The sequence below is a fragment of the Monodelphis domestica genome, chromosome 2 (assembly GCF_027887165.1).
Source record: "Monodelphis domestica isolate mMonDom1 chromosome 2, mMonDom1.pri, whole genome shotgun sequence".
Lineage (NCBI taxonomy): Eukaryota > Metazoa > Chordata > Mammalia > Didelphimorphia > Didelphidae > Monodelphis > Monodelphis domestica.
The window spans coordinates 259768573-259784803 of record NC_077228.1 but is presented as its reverse complement, the minus strand read 5'-3'; the positions used below and the strand labels follow the sequence as shown (position 1 = coordinate 259784803).

The 16231-nt window shown below is 43.1% G+C and overlaps 2 protein-coding genes across 2 annotated transcripts in view; both read left to right on the top strand.

Moving 5' to 3' along the window:
• Positions 1–15560, top strand: part of PELP1 (proline, glutamate and leucine rich protein 1) — a 30389-nt gene extending 14829 nt beyond the window's left edge. Inside the window, exons 6-17 of the mRNA XM_001370666.4 lie at positions 10292–10351; positions 10801–10951; positions 11438–11567; positions 11816–11903; positions 12157–12245; positions 12327–12443; positions 12614–12761; positions 12916–13075; positions 13172–13227; positions 13426–13632; positions 13938–15242; positions 15403–15560. Coding sequence (XP_001370703.2) covers positions 10292–10351; positions 10801–10951; positions 11438–11567; positions 11816–11903; positions 12157–12245; positions 12327–12443; positions 12614–12761; positions 12916–13075; positions 13172–13227; positions 13426–13632; positions 13938–15242; positions 15403–15498 — 2607 coding nt within the window. The 3' untranslated portion in view covers positions 15499–15560. The remainder of the gene's footprint in view (positions 1–10291; positions 10352–10800; positions 10952–11437; positions 11568–11815; positions 11904–12156; positions 12246–12326; positions 12444–12613; positions 12762–12915; positions 13076–13171; positions 13228–13425; positions 13633–13937; positions 15243–15402) is intronic.
• LOC100015976 (polyunsaturated fatty acid lipoxygenase ALOX15) overlaps positions 1–16231 on the top strand; it is a 65713-nt gene that overhangs the window by 9283 nt on the left and 40199 nt on the right. The window lies entirely within an intron of this gene.

Genomic DNA, 16231 nt, shown 5'->3' with positions numbered 1-16231 from the left:
TCCACCTTTGTATTGGTTCTAAGGCAAAAGAGTGGTGGTAAGGGCTAGGCAATGGGGGTCAAGTGACTTGCCCAGAGTCACACAACTAGGAAGTATCTATCAACCCTTTATTTTAATTCTGAGTCTTTATTTTGAATATATTTCTTGTAAAAATGTCTTGATTCTGACTTCTAATCCAATTCTTCCATGTTATAGTTAAGCTTATCCTTATTCATATTGATAGTTGTATGTTTCCAAGTATACCTTATTAAGCTACCTACCTCCACATACTAATACTCTTCATCAGCCTGCCTGCTTTGAAAAAAATCCAATATATCACTAGTTCAAATTCCACAAGGGAAAGGAATCAGCGAAGGAAAAAGTAGCACCTGTTATTTGTCCTATTGTTTTCAAGCAGATGTAGTAGCATAAAACAAATGGCTATCAAATTGTCAACTTTCTTGAATAAAAATAGCCATTTATAATTAAGTGTGAATTATTTGCCCTATCAGTGAGGACTAACAAAGGACCTGAAAATGGTTTGAGTATATTAAATGTACTTGTTATAGTAACTTGTGCTTTAAGTAATGTTTCTTGTGTTTAAAAAAGTACCTTTATCACAGTAATCTGTCAGGTATTATGCTCATCTGACAGATTTGAGTTTAGGATTTGAACATAGGACACTAGCTTCCAAGTTTAATACTGTTCCTAGTATTGACCATTCTGGCTTTACATACATTTGCACTATGGAAATTCAGTTCCCTCCTCTATCCCTCCAGACACTGAAGCCCTTAGGCTTGGAGGGGTTGGGGAGGTGGGCTCAGGCACTGAAGCAGCTCTGAGGGGGTGGGAGTATCAGAGGATCACAAGGAGCATGGAGAGAGGTGGGGAAATGGAACAGTCCACTTACATTAGACAAGAACTGTCTGTTTACCATGCTTTCTCATGTCTGTTACCTGTCTTGCTTTCAAGCTTACCTCCAGCTGTATTTTGCTTAATTATTTGCTTTGTATGGTATCCCTTCCTCCCAGATTGATTTTATTTTAGATATTTTGGCGTAGGGACTAGATATGCTTCACCTAGAATCAAGAAGACCTGAATTTAGAGTCACTTAACCTATCTCTGCTTCAGTTCTTTTCAACTGTAAAATAAGATTAATGATAACACCTCCCTTATAGTGTTGTTGTGAAGAGTTTTAAAAACACCACAGTGCCTGGCACAGGCACATATAAATGCAAGTGATGATAAAGATGACGATGATGATCTATTGGTCTATCATGAAGGCCTTGTTTATCACCACTGAAGTTCTGTTCTACTGTGACACTGAGAAAAGATAGCCAGTTTGAGAATTGTGGTTTTCACTTTAGAGAAGGGTATGCAGGAGGTAATTGTCTATACAAGCAGAATTAGGTAATTACCTAGCCCTTCCTGAGACAGGTCTTAGTTTACTTGAAGTGAATTACCAAATTTGGGTTGAGCACAAATTTCATTCTAAAGCTAAATTTTGGGTTCTAACAAGAGAACTTCATTAATTTATAGCTTAGTGTAATCCCAGCATTTGGATACATTGAGACATTGATCATAGAATGTTAGAGTTTGAAAGGACCAAATGAAAGGGAACCTCAGAAGTCATTTATACTATACTTGAACAGGAATTCCCTCAATAATATCCTAACAAGTTGTTCATTTGAAGACCTTCACTACCTTCCATGGCAGTGTGTTCCACATTTAAAACACTGTAATTATCAGGAAGTTTGCCCTTATTCAGCCTAAATCCACCTTCCACCCTTGTTCCTTGTTCTGCTTTATGAGGCCAAGCAGATTTCCTCTTCCTGCTTCAGGACAACTATCATGGCTCCCCTATCTCTTTTCTTCTCCAAGTTAAGCATTTAGAATTTCTTTATCCATTCCACATGCAATGGGATTTCCAGTCTTTTCAACACCATCATTCTCTGAATGGGATCCATTTTATGAATATCCTTACAGATGGTGCTCACAGCTTAACAAAATACTCTAGAATATCGTCTGACCAGAACCTCCCACAACAAGACTGTTATTACCCACATTCTGAATTCTTTGCTTCTGTATAGGTAGCTAGCTGTTAGAGTTGTGTTTCTGGGTTCCTGCTATTGGCTCATATGGAATCTGTGAAAACCCTCAGGTTTTTTTACTTTTGTCTATATCAGTGCTCCCCTCTTCCATTGTGTAGTTGATTTTTAAAAATGTATGTTTATTCCTATTAAATTTAATCTTTATGGTTTTGGCCCAGTTTTCTAGTCTTTTGATCTTCTTGGATCTCATTTCTATTATCTTGGTATATCAGCTATCACTTCTGCTTTTATGTTATCTGTCAATTTCATTAACCCACTATCAGTGATTTCTCTCATATTTAACCCAAAAGAGAGGATGAGAAAGACCTTATCACCTAACCAACTTCAACCCATTTCCCGTGCTTAGTTTAAAGATTTCTTGATTTGGTCCTCAAGGATATTTGTCAAGTCACTTGAAGAAATCCAGGTATTTTTATGGCATTCCTATATCAAAAATTAGGTTAGTGGGGGCAGCTGGGTAGCTCAGGGGATTGAGAGCCAGGCCTAGAGACGGGAGATCCTAGGTTCAAATCTGGCCTCAGACACTTCCCAGCTGTGTGACCCTGGGCAAGTCACTTGACCCCCATTGCCTAGCCCTTACCACTCTTCTGCCTTGGAGCCAATACACAATATTGACTCCAAGAAGGAAGGTAAGGGTTATTTTTTTTAAAAAAAAAGGTTAGTATTGTCCATTTTACTGTATTTATTTTTCCAGTCTAGCATGCATTTGTGAAACACCTACCTTCACTCAAGAGATACAAAGATTTTTACAAAATTGCATTCTGTTATGGTCAGTTTCTATTGTATTTAGTTTGGGGCACTGTTTTTTGCTAGATTACTGGTAGAGGGTAGTACAACTAGCATAGTCTGCAAATGTATGAAAACTATGCCGTGTGAGGAACAGATACTCCTGTGAGTCTTCATCTGGGAAAGGGAAGCTATATAAATACGATTGCTTTATTTAGGTATTTGTGAAGGACCATCACGAAGGAATTACATATTCTAGGAGGCAGCTTGGGGATGTGGTGGAGTTAGTTAGCCTTGGGCATGGAGATCAGAATCTTTACCCAGATACATAACTGCTTGTTTGACCTTGGACAAATAAATCATTTAACTTTTCATAGCCTTAGTTTCTTCATTTGTAAAATGAGGATAACAATAATACCTACCTCTAGGGGGCAGCTGGGTGGCTCTGTGGATTGAGGGCCAGGCCTAGAGATGGGAGGTCCTGGGTTCAAATTTGATCTCAGATACTTCCCAGCTGTGTGACCCTGGGCAAGTCACTTGACTCCATTGCTTAGCCCTTACCATTCTTCTGCCTTGGAACCAATACACAGTATTGATTCCAAGACGGGAAGGTAAGGATTTAAAAAAAATACCTACCTCTCAGGGTTGAGGACAAAATGAGATCATATGTGTAAAAGTGCTTTAAAAACTAAAAATTGGGGGCAGCTGGGTAGCTCAGTGGATTGAAATGCTAGGCCTAGAGATGGGAGGTCCTAGGTTCAAATCTGGCCTCAGACACTTCCCAGCTGTGTGACCCTGGGCTAGTCACTTGACCCCTTACCACTCTTCTGCCTTGGAGCCAATACACAGTATTGACTCCAACATGGAAGGTAAGGGTTTTTAAAAATAAATAAAAAATAAAAAAACTAAAAATTCAAATGCTAGTTGTTGTTAAAACTCGGTTCCTCCAGGGGGCAGAATTGTATTGGCTCTGATGTAAGGGTGAACAGTATAAGAAAGATTTTTAACCATAGTTTGGGCCATGGGAGAATTTTAATCTTATTGTTGCCTTTAGTTTTATATTACAGTGATTTCCTCTTAGACACTCCACCTTCTATTGAACCTCTCCTAGCATCAGAAGAACAAAAGCTAGCCAAAGTTGCTACTAAGTCCTATAGCATTCTTTTTTTTTTCTAATTTATTTATATACTTAATTAATTTAGAATATTTTTCCATGGTTACATGATTCCTGTTCTTTCCCTCCCCTCCATCCTCCACCCTCCCATAACCAACGCACATTACAAGTATCATTGATCAAGACCTATTTCCATATTATTAATATTTGCAATAGAGTGATCATTTAGAGTCTCCAATCATATCCCCATTGAACCAAGTGATTAAGCAAATGTCTTTCTTCTGTGTTTCTGTTCCCACAAATCTTTCTCTGGATGTAGATAGTGTTCTTTTTCATAAGTCCCTTAGAATTGTCTTAAGTCATGCATTACATTGATTGTGCCACCATGTATCAGTCTCTGTGTATAATGTTCTCCTGGTTCTGCTCCTTTCACTCTGCATCAATTCCTGGAGGTCTTTCAAGTTCACATGGAATTCCTCCAGTTCATTATTCCTTTTAGCACAATAGTATTCCATTACCAATAGATACCACAATTTATTCAGCCATTCCTCAATTGAAGGGCATCCCCTTATTTTCCAGTTTTTTGCCACTACAAAGAGTGTGGCTATAAATATTTTTGTGCACATATTTTCCCCTATTAACTCTTTGAGGTACAGATCCAGCAATGGTATGGCTGGATCAAAGAGCAGACTGTCTTTTAGCACCCTTTGGGCATAGTTCCAAATTGCCTTCCAGAATGGTTGGATCAATTCCCAATTCTACCAGCAATACATTAGTGTCCCACTTTTGCCACATCCCCTCCAACATTTATTACTTTCCTTTGCTGTCATGTTAGCCAATCTGGGTGTGAGTCCTATCATTCTTAATGCCTCTCTTCAGGGAGGGGGATGGTATGATTCTGTCAGGTTAGTCCCTTCCTTTTTTAAGTCCCAGATAAAATCCCTTCTTCTATAGGAATCCTTTCTCAACTCTCTTGATTACAATCCTTAATTCCTCTGTTAATTATTTCCTACTTATCCTTTATCTAGCTTGTTATGTTTGCTTGTTGGCTTCCCCATTTAAACCTGTAAGTTCCATGAAAACAGGAGCTGCCCTTTTTTATCTCTTAACATGTACCTGACCCATTGCAGGTACTTAATAAATGTTTATTGATGGATTGATTGACTTTATCTTTTTAAAGTGATTTTTATAGATGTGCAAACTGAGGCTTAGAGAAAGTCAAGTTACTTTTCCTAAGGTCATAGGAGCTAGTTGTAAGGTTCTGGAACCTTAATTTTCATTTATTTATTTATTTTTAGGCCCTTAGCTTCCATCTTAGAATCAAAAATATTGGTTCTAAGGCAGAAGAGTGGTAAGGGTTAGGCAGTCACTTGCCCAGGGTCACACAGTCTGAGGCCAGATTTGAACCCAGGACCTGACTCAATCCTCTGAGCCACCTAACTGCTCCCCCTGAATTTTTTTTTTTAAGTAATAATGTTATAAAATCATAGTCTTGAAGCGTCTTAGAGGCCTTCAGTTCCTCATTTTACAGCAAATTAGGAACTGAGAACTAAAGATTTCAAGTGATTTGTTCAAGGGTGTCACTGGCCTAGTCCATGTTATGTGTGTGGACTTAATTATTGATTGTGTCATTCTGCCTTTCTAGGGAACAGGTTAAAGTGTATACAATTGCAATCAAGAAAAGACCTGCTTTAAAAATTGTTAAACATTTTAAGTTACTTGATTGAGAACTCAGATTTGAACATAAGTACTATGACTCAAAATCCAGTATTCTTTCCATAACACTCCACTGCCTCCCTCTTGATTTCAGAGACTTTTCCATTGTTCATGTGACCCCACTTTCCCTTCCTTCATTCCCTTCTCTTTGCTAAGGCAACCCCTCTACATGCACCCTTCCTGAAATCTCCTTGCTTCCTCCAGGAGGGAGATACATCTCCATTTACATTCTCATTCTCTGTAGTCTTATCATCTCTTTATGTACCTATCTATGACTCCTATATTTAAAAATATTTCTTTAAAATTGTATTTTTAAATTTAAAAAATCTTTTTTAAACCCATACCTTCTGTTTTAGAATCCATATAAGTATCAATTCTAAGACAGAAGATTGGCAAGGGCTAGGCAATTTTTGCCCAGGGTCACAGGCCAGATTTGAACCCAAAGTCTTCCATCTCCAGGCCTGCCTTTATCCACTGAGTTACCAGGCTGCCCTGACTCCTGTATTCTTAATCCACCCCTGATCCATCCATCCCTGCTAGCTAAACTCCCAGAAAAATCATGTGCCTACATTCATTCCCTCCTCTCATTCCCTTTTTACTAAACTCTCTCCAGTTAGGAGATGAAGATTGGGGAAATCTTTAACTGCCTTTTGGACAAAAACATACCTCAATCCTCCCAAAAACCTCCAATTCTCCCCTTCTAACTTTTCTATAAAGGTATTGCCCTCTTTCCAGTCACTCAGCCCTGAAATCTGTTTTATCATCAATTTTTCACTTTCATTCACCTTACATATACAATCTCTTACCTAATCTTAATTTTTACTTTCACAGCCTCTTGTATATACATTATCTCTCTCTTCCCCCACTCATAATCATCTTGCCACAGTATAGGTTTTCATCACTTTTCCTCTAGATGTCTGTCATTGGTCATTTTGATTCAAGTTTCTTTTCTTTTCTTTTTTTTTTTAAACCCTTACCTTCCTGTCTTGGAATCAATGTTGTGTATTGGTGCTAAGGCAGAAGAGTGCTAAGGGCTAGACAATGGGGGTCAAGTGACTTGCCCAGGGTCACACAGCTGGGGAATGTCTGAGCCCATATTTGAACCCAGGACCTCCCATCTCTAGGCCTGGCTCTCAATCCACTGAGCTACCCAGCTGCCCCTGGATTCAAATTTCCTTTGCCATTCTGTTACATCCTTTACTCAGCTACCACTTAGGAAAAAGTGATTTTCCTAAACCACATTTCACCATATATGTTCTTCTCTTATAAAATTTTCTTTAAAATACTTTTACCTTCAGTTTCTTTGTTTTGCTTTGTGAGACAATTCTTGTTTATCACCCTTCATAAAATATAGATCAGCTTATATTTAATCCAGTGTTGCATCCTTGAATCAGGTTGTTGTTTTTTTAAGCCCTTACCTTCGATCTCAGAATCAATATCAATGTATTGGTTCTAAGGCAGAAGAGTAGTACACACAGCTGGGAAGTGTCAGGCCAGATTTGAACCTGGGACTTCTCCTCTCTAGGTCTCTCCCTCTCAATCCACTGAGCCACCCAGCTACCCTCCCTTGAATGAATTTTTTTAAAAACCAAGAAGAATGAGAAATAGTTGAAACAGCTTAATCTAGAACTATGAAGCTATTGAAAATAAAGAATAGGAAATAGACATCAGAAAATCACATTAACTCTATAATAATTTCTAGGGGAGCTAGGTGGCATAGTGGATAGAATGCCAGGAAGACCCATCTTCAAATCTGGCCTCTAACCATGTGAACCTGGATAAATCACTTAATTCTGTTTGCTTGTCTGTAATTTTTGTTTCCTCATCTGTAAGAGGAGCTGGTAATTGTAAATGGCAGAGCACTATAGTATCTGGCAAGAAAACCCCAAATGGGGTCATGAAGAGTCAGATACAACTGAAAATAAGTGAAATGCAGCAAAGCGCATTCAGAATGGAATGAGGACCCCAGACAGATGGAAACCAGAAAAGTCACAAAAACCATTTTAACAAATTGTTTGGACTATGGAGCCACTACACATATCCACAAACCTACTAAATTTTTCTGCTCTTTTCATAGGTGATCTAGGAGTTTGGCCTCTTCTAAATAGTAGATAAACCAGCATACTTGGACTCCCTCTTTAAAAAAAAAAACACCTTACTTTCTGACTTAGATACAATATTGTATATTAGTTCCAAGGCAGAAGAGCTGTAAGGTAGGCCTTACAGGTTAATGGGAGTTAAGTGACTTGCCCAGAGTCACATGCCCAGGAAAGTGTTTTAGGCCAGATTGGAATCTAGTCCCTCCCAATTCTAGGCTTGGCTCTACTGAATGAATGTGTTTGATGTTTAAGGTCCCTTTTAGCTCTAATATTCTGAGAGCAACATTCTTTGAAGAGGGCTGTGAAATAGTGTTGTCTGGACTAATGAGCTCTGTACAAGTCAATTCTTGATTAAAGACACTGCTGAGGGTTGGGGATCACTTGTACCACTTATCTAAAACTAGATGTTAAATAGTTGTACCTTATGGAACGCATGGCCTACATTCTAAATAAAATTCATTATTTTGAGGAAATAGTATCTGAGTTACTCAGCTGCCCCTTAACTGTATCTTGTTGGCCTCTTGATTGCCAACACCCAAGATAAGAGTTTGTTTTTGTAATTTCCTCAAGGGTTTGAGTTTCTCGGAATTTTTTAAATATTTGGACATAAATATCATTTCTAGGAAAGATAAGAGCCTTCTTTTCTTCAGTCTAATTGGCCAAAGAATATTAGGGACCATACAGACTTCAGCCCCAGTTGGTTCCTCTAAAGGGAAGATTGTCAAACATTGTAGATGTATTCTGTCCCTGTGGTTTACTTATCCCACCCACACTTTGTTGCCAAAGCATTAAAACAGTTCCTCAGAATTACAAGGAAGGCTAAGTTGGCTTTTGGTCAAGGCAGAATCTGATTTTTAGAAATTAAAAACATAGCAAGTAAATTTTAGTTCATTTTCATGTCCCTGCTTAGACCAGTATCTCAGATGAACAATATGACCAACTTTGCATCTTGTAAGTCATATTATTGACTATTATATTATTGACAAGGGAATAAACCAATAATTTTCCAAAAGAACCCAGCTTTGTTGATTAATGTAGACCATGGCAACTATCTGAGAAATGATATCATCTTTTGGGGAAACAAGGTCAGATTTTTCTGGGGGTTTTCATTTGTTATTGAGTTATCTCGGTGACATTCGTCAATCATAGAAGTGCTTTTGGAATCAAAGCTAAAATGATTTCTAGACTTTTTAATCTTTCTAGTTCTTATCTGCTCTCTGTCTAAATACTAAAGATGTTAAGATTATTCATTCATTGTCATAAGTAAGTAGCAATACCATCATAAGGAGGAACTTTGTAAAAAGAACCATCTAGAGATGGAATAGACTACCCAGGATTTAATGAACTGCCCATTGTTGGAGATCTTTGAATGGAAACTTGACAGTTTCTAGAGGCAGTAGAGATCCACTGAAAGGTTTTGATAATGGACAAAGAAAATGAAAAATAAGCATTTTTATGGCACTTACTGTATGCCAGACACTCTGCTAGGTACTTTTTTTTAAGGTACTTTTTAGAAGTATTTTATTTTGATTGTCACAACTCTCTAAGGTAGGTTCTATTTTACAATTTAAGAAGATGAGACAAACAGGTTAAGCCAGATTGCTCATAGTCACACAGCTAGTGAATGTCTGAGGCCAGATTTGATCCTAGATCTTCTGGACTCCAGGTCTATCAGTCTATTCACTGTCTCACCAACTTTTCCTATGAGATTTATTCAGACCTATGACTTAGGAACATTTTTTTTTGCAGGTGTGTGTAGGTTAGTTTGGAGAGGAAAAAGGTTGAAAGCTGTTTCATCATAAGTTCAGGCAGGACATTAGAATGGTAGTCATGCAAGGAGGAGGGAGAAGCAGAATTAGAGTTATTCAAGCCTAGAGGTTGGTTGTGTGAGAGCTTGAAGGAGAGTCAAAGGCTGCTCCAGTGTTTTGAATCTGGTTGGTGATGCCCTCTATAGAAATAGGGAAATTTTGGAGGCAGGGACAGGATCAGGAGGGAAGAGAATCAATCTTGTTTTGGACATGTTGCAGAAGACAGTGTACCCAGAGAATTCACTACTATCACAATGTCCAAATGATCTACTAATTTTTCTCTAAAATATCCCTTGTATATTACTATCATAGTAACTGTGCTCCCACTAGCTGGTCCCCTGCCTGAGATGCCCTCTTCTCTGCCTTCTGCCTTTCTCCTCCACCTCTTTCCTTCCTACACAAAATCATAGAAATTCTTCCCATCCTTCATAGTCTAGTTAAGGGATTGGCTCAGGTCTAGAAAAATGTCTGAAACGGGAAAGAGATGGATGGATGGAGAAAAATTTGATCATAGACAAAGAATAGAAATGTTTCTTGAGCTATTTCTATTCTAGAAGTTCTGGTAATCCACAGTATATAAAAGCCAAGGGTTCATTTATTACCACTAGGTAGTGTGAGAAACCTCTCAGTTTTCCTTCCTCTTTTTGGTAAATATTAATTAAGATTATAATGATTTGTTGGGAGAGGGGGGAGGAAAGGAGTTCTTTTATCTTTCTCAATAATTCCCTTTCCCTCTAGGGCAAACTGGCCTCCTTTTTCCTATCCAGGGTTGAAGCCTTGAGCCCTCAACTCCAGCAGGTAAAAGGGTTGTGGGGAGGATATAATAATGGAAGCTGGAAAGGGTAGGGTGGGTAAGAATACAGAAAAGGTTAGATCTCCCTGCCTTTAACTTTATGGCAGTCATATAGATTCCTAATATTGGGATTATTCTGTCTCTTAGCCCATATAATCTTCACCTTTGAATTTTCCTTTTGCCTCAGGCTTATTCTAGTCTAAGTCTATCTCTCTCCTACCCAATGCACATAGATACCTTGACATACTTCCTTGTCTCTTCCCCTGTTTATGTCTGTCTTCTTCTGAGCTCATTGTGTCTTGGTCTTCCTCTTTTCCTTTGTTTCTCTCAGGTTTAGAATCGATTTTCCACCACCATCCCCCACCCCCATTCCATGTTACTCACTGGTACTTGGGGAGGATCACAGAGTGATTCCCTTGGGTGACCCAGTTCCTGACTCTCCTCCCTACTATAGTTGGCGTGTGAGTGTTACGCGAGGTTGCCTGCCCTGGGGGCTGGCTTCTCCCAGGGCCTGAAGCACACAGAGAGCTGGGAACAAGAGTTACATTGTCTACTGGCCTCACTGCATGGCCTTTTGGGGGCCCTCTACGAGGGTGCTGAGACTGGTACGGTTGGGTCAGGATTAGTTGCTGGGAGTATGGTGGGGTTGGTAGGGTGTGATTATTGTGGTCCTTGGGGAGGTGGTGACTAGAAGGGTGGAGAGGGAGACTTTTGCCAGAAAAGCATGGTTTGGGGGATGTGGGATGACAAAGCAATAAATAGATCATTCATCCATTGATTCCCTCTTGCCTCCTGGGGAAAAAAACATCCCTTATGCTAAATTAGGTAAAGATAGAGGTGGATCTAGGAAACTTGAAGCTCTTATTTTGTTGAAAGAGACAGAAAAGAGAACATGTGGAGATGAGCATCATGCTTGCTTTGGGCATGAGTATAAGGGTACTTACCCTGAGCAGGATAGAGTTAATCCTGGAAGATGCCTTGGATTTGAGTTTTGGGGAAAGACAGTTTGACAAAGGGATGGCTAAAGGTGTGGGGGAAGGGGTCTGTTGGCTGTCTTGTCCCTCTGTGTATGTGTGCATGTATGTATCCAGCCCCGATACAATATGAAGGTCCTGGAGTGGAGCTGCTGCTGCCACCCCCTGCAGATAATGATGTTCATGGGCTTCTCCAGCTTCGACAGAGGTTTTCAGGGCTGGCCCGATGTCTGGGGCTAATGCTGAGGTGTGGGAAAGGGAATGATATGGTATGGGGAGGTGGGAGAGGGAGGGAGAATGGTAAATGTTAGAGGGTGGGGGTAAGATTGCGTCAGGAGGAATTAAGCTCTTGTTTGGGTACTCTCGGGGGTAAGGAAGACATAAGAAGTGCTGCTGGGCAGTCCTAGGGAAGCACTGAAGGGAACAGAGGGAAAAAGAGTTGGCCACTTGGAGGGCCCAGACCTGATAGCATCTTGTCCCTGCCTCCACTTCCAGCTCAGAATTTGGGGCACCAGTGTCTGTGCCAGTGCAGGACATACTGGACATTATCTGCCGGACCCTCAGTGTTAGTGGCAAGAACATTGTAAGTGAAGAACAACTCACCATGTCTCCATAGACCACCTATGCTGTCCTCACCTGCCCCAGGATCCTCTGATTCCCCAAGAATTGGGACTTCTTACAACTGTCAGGCTCTCTTTCCAAAAATACCCATAACTTTTCACTTCTCTTTATCTTCTTTCTTCATTGCTTCCTTGCCCTCCCTTCCTCCCACACCTGCATCCTCACTCTCCATCTCCCCTCTGCCCCATGAACATACTGATTTCTCTCCTGACCAGAGCTGGCTTGGGGATGGTCCCTTAAGGCTACTGCTGTTGCCCTCTATCCACCTGGAGGCCCTGGATCTACTCTCTGCCCTTATTCTTTCGTGAGTGTGATTGGGGTGGGGGAGTTGATGAGGGAGTTGGGGAGTGATTTCAGTGTTCATATTCTCCCCTCACTCTTCCAGGTGTGGGAGTCGACTTGTTCGATTTGGGGGACTTATCTGCCGCCTGCTTCCCCAGGTCCTTAACACCTGGAGTGCTGGGCGGGATCCCCTTCCCCCAGGCCAGGAGAGGCCCTATAGGTAATGAAATTCTAGGAGCATTGTGGTAACATTGGGAAAATTAGTTTTGTTTTCAGGAGTCCAGGGATATAGGAGTTAATTGAGAGGATTGTTTCAGAGGTGGGTTCTAAGAGAGGCCTGGAGAAAAAAGAGCCCTTTCAAACCCCATAACTTTCTCCTTTGTCTCCCAGTGCAGTACGGGCGAAGGTGTACTCAGTGCTGGAACTGTGGGTACAGACCTGTGGGGCAGGGGCTGGGGTACTCCAGGGGGGAGCTCAGTCTGAGGCTCTGCTCACTCACCTGCTTAGTGATATCTTCCCACCTGCTGATGCCCTCAAGGTGAGGCTTGAGTCTTCCCCACTCTCCTAACCTGACTAAACCCTTTATTCCTGTCCTTCCCCACCCACCCTGCTCCCTTCTTCCATTTTCTTATCATACTTTCTAACTTACCCATTCTTCCTGCCCCTTCCTTACTCCGTTCCTCCTTCCCAAGCTTCGTGGTCCCCGGGTCACCCAGGATGGAGGATTACAGTCTGGGAAGCCTAGTGCCCCCAAGAAACTAAAGTTGGACTCAGGAGAAGCCGTGGTCCCACCCATGCACAGGAAGGGGGATAGCAATGCCAACAGTGATGTCTGTACCACTGCCCTAAGAGGTGAGGCTCTATGAGGGCACTGGGAGAAATGTTCTCTTATTTGGGGGAGTCAGCCCAGTTTCCTTCACTCACGTGAACCCCTTCCCATCCTCCCAGGTTTGAGCCGGACCATCCTCATGTGCGGGCCCCTCATCAAGGAAGAGACTCACAGAGTTGGTCCCCTGCATCGGGATCTTGGATTTGGGGTGGGGGGGTAAAGGGGAAATAATGCCTGGAATGTTGGTGACTGGAGTACCTGTCCCTTTCTCCCTCCCCTTACAATATGTTGTCTTTGGTGGTAGAATTGAGGGAGGAGAGGGAGTGGGGGTGTTGTCTCTTAGTGTGTGACCTCTCTTTTTGATTCCCCCCAGCGACTCCATGAGCTGACATTGCCCATGGTGATGAGTACCCAACAGGGTGAGATCCCTGGAGGTTCTCCCTATACTAGTGCCCGATGCCGCCGAGAACTCTACCGCCTGCTACTTGCTCTATTGCTGGCACCAGCACCACAGTGCCCTCCTCCTCTCACCTGTGCCCTGCAAGCCTTCTCCCTTGGCCAGCGTGAGGAGAACCTTGAGGTACCTACCTCTGAATGTCCTCATTACTCTGGGAGACACCTATCTGACTTAGATTTTTCTGCCTCCTATCTTTGGGAAGCAAGCCCAATCTACCTATGGACTCTCCTGGTTCTACTCCCCCCCTCCCCCCCCCTTTTTCTATGTCCAATCTCAGATCTTCCCCTTCCTTGGAGTGCAGCTTCTGTTTTCCTCCTTTCCGACTTTTTCTAATCCCTTTCCTGCCTTGGCTCTTCTTGTATTCTTCTCTGCCCTTCTCTTTCTCACAGTGCTAATAGCCACTGTTTTCTCTCTTTTCCCTCCTCCAGGTCTCTTCCTTCTGCTCTGAGGCACTAGTGACCTGTGCTGCCCTGGCCCACCCTCGAGTCCCTCCTCTCCAGTCTCCAGCTCCATCTAGCCCCCCAATTGCTCCACCAACCCAGCCTGAACCCCCTCCCCCCTTCAGGGCCCCATCTTTCCATCCCCCTGGTCCTCGGCCCCCAGCCTCTGCCACAGCTAACCACCTGGGCCTTCCCGTCCCAAACTTGGTGTCGGCGCCCCCTCGACTTCTTCCTGGTCCTGAAAACCATCGAGCAGCCCTAAGTGAGGATTCTGCCCCAGCCCCTGCTGGGACACCTCCACCCTCCCTACCCCCAGATGAGGCCTTTGGAGGGAGGCCTCCCCGACCAGCATTTGTTCATTATGAGAAGGAGGAAACATCAGATGTGGAGATCTCTCTTGAGAGTGACTCAGATGACAGTGTGGTGATTGTGCCAGAGGGGTTACTGCCCTTGCCCCCTGCACCTCCCCAGGCTGGCACACCACCTCCAGCACCTCCTGTTGTTGCTACTGCTGCCTCCCCACCCCTGCCACCCAAAGAAGAGCCTGAGGAGCTGCCTCCTGCCCCTGGGCCCCTCCCACCTCCACCAGGGTCTGGACCTCTCCCACCACCCCAACTGGTGGCTGAAGGGACACCTGGAGGGGCACCCCCTCCCCTAGAAGAAGATCTAACAGTTATCAACATCAATAGCAGTGATGAGGAAGAGGAGGAAGAAGAAGAAGAGGAGGAAGAAGAAGAGGACTTCCCAGAGGATGAAGATGAGGAAGAAGATGAGGAAGAATATTTTGAAGAGGAGGAAGAAGAGGAAGAAGAATTTGAAGAAGAGTTTGAGGAAGAAGAAGAAGGAGAGCTGGAAGAGGAGGAAGAGGAGGAGGAGGAAGAGGAAGAAGAGGAGGAGCTAGAGGAGGTCGAGTTTGAACCAGTGGAGGGTGAGGTAGAGGATAGGGGAGCCCCACCCCCAGATTCTTCCCCACCCCCACCTCCCTCAGAGCCTTCCAAGGAAGAATCAGAGCCTGGCCTTCTGATGGAAGTGGAAGAAACCAACGCTGAGGATGAAAAGGAGGGTGAAAGTGCCCCTCCTCTGGCCCCTGAGGCTTCACCCCCCCAAGGAGAAAGGGAGGAAAAAGAGAGAACAGTTGTACCAGAAGCACCCCCTGCTGAGGAGCCCACTGGCAATGAGCCCCCTGCCTTAAGTGGGGAGGGGACTGATGGGAAGGGCAACCAGGAGCCACTGCCCCCAGCCAAGGCTGCTGAGGCTTCAGCCACAGAGATGGAGACAGTACCTAAAGGGGAGGTAAGAGGGGTGTGAACAAGAGGGGCAGTGCTGCTGGTGGGTGGAGCAGGAGGAGGAGGAGGAGGAGGTGGCGGTGGCAGCAGCTGCAGCTTCATAGGTTCATTGTAGCTTCCTACCTTATCTATACTTCCCTTTTGTCTGTGGCTTTCTACCTCTCCAGAAAGAACAGGATGACACAGCCGCTATGCTGGCCGATTTCATTGACTGCCCCCCTGATGAAGAGAAGCCAACGCCCCCACCTGAGCCTGACTCTTAGCACCCTCTCCACACTCACAGCTCCCAGGTCTCCAACTTAAATAAAGTCATATCTGTATATCAGCCACAGCCTCTGCTTCTACTTTTGCCTACTGCACCTCATACATTTTGCCTTAGAAGACAACTGAGACCTGGTGGGAGGAGATATTAGCCTTCTCTCTTCTTCTGCACTCATTTCTCCTTCCATCTCTCTCCCTCTTAGGCTCTCCTCTCTCTAACCATCTCTGTTGAGACCATAGGTCATTAGCCCTATCTTTTCTTTCTTATCAGCAAATGTCCTGAGTTTTGACTGACCATATCAACGTTTTTATAGAGTGCCTATAGGATTTATAGTCATTGTTTCAACCCTCATAATAATAATAGCATCACAATATTGTCTCAGGTAACTAAGTAGAGGTCAGTACTGTTGTTTCCATTTTACAGGAGTAAAACCAGAAGCCCAGAGGGGAAATGATATAGAGTGGGGAAGGTTTTGCAGATGAATGAAGGATACACCATACCAGGGTACACAAACTGGCTGGGAAGAGAGGTGATGAATCAGGGTACCATGCAGACCCCTATAAGACAAGGCTCCTACACTTAAGAAGCTTGGTGTGGTCTGGTAGGGGAGGCAACACTCCACCTAAATTGATTGGTAATAGCTGGGTCATTCATAGACTTTTTTATTTTTAAACCCTTACCTTCTGCCTTAGAAATCATACTAAGTGTCAGTTTCAAGGCAGAAGAGCAGTAAG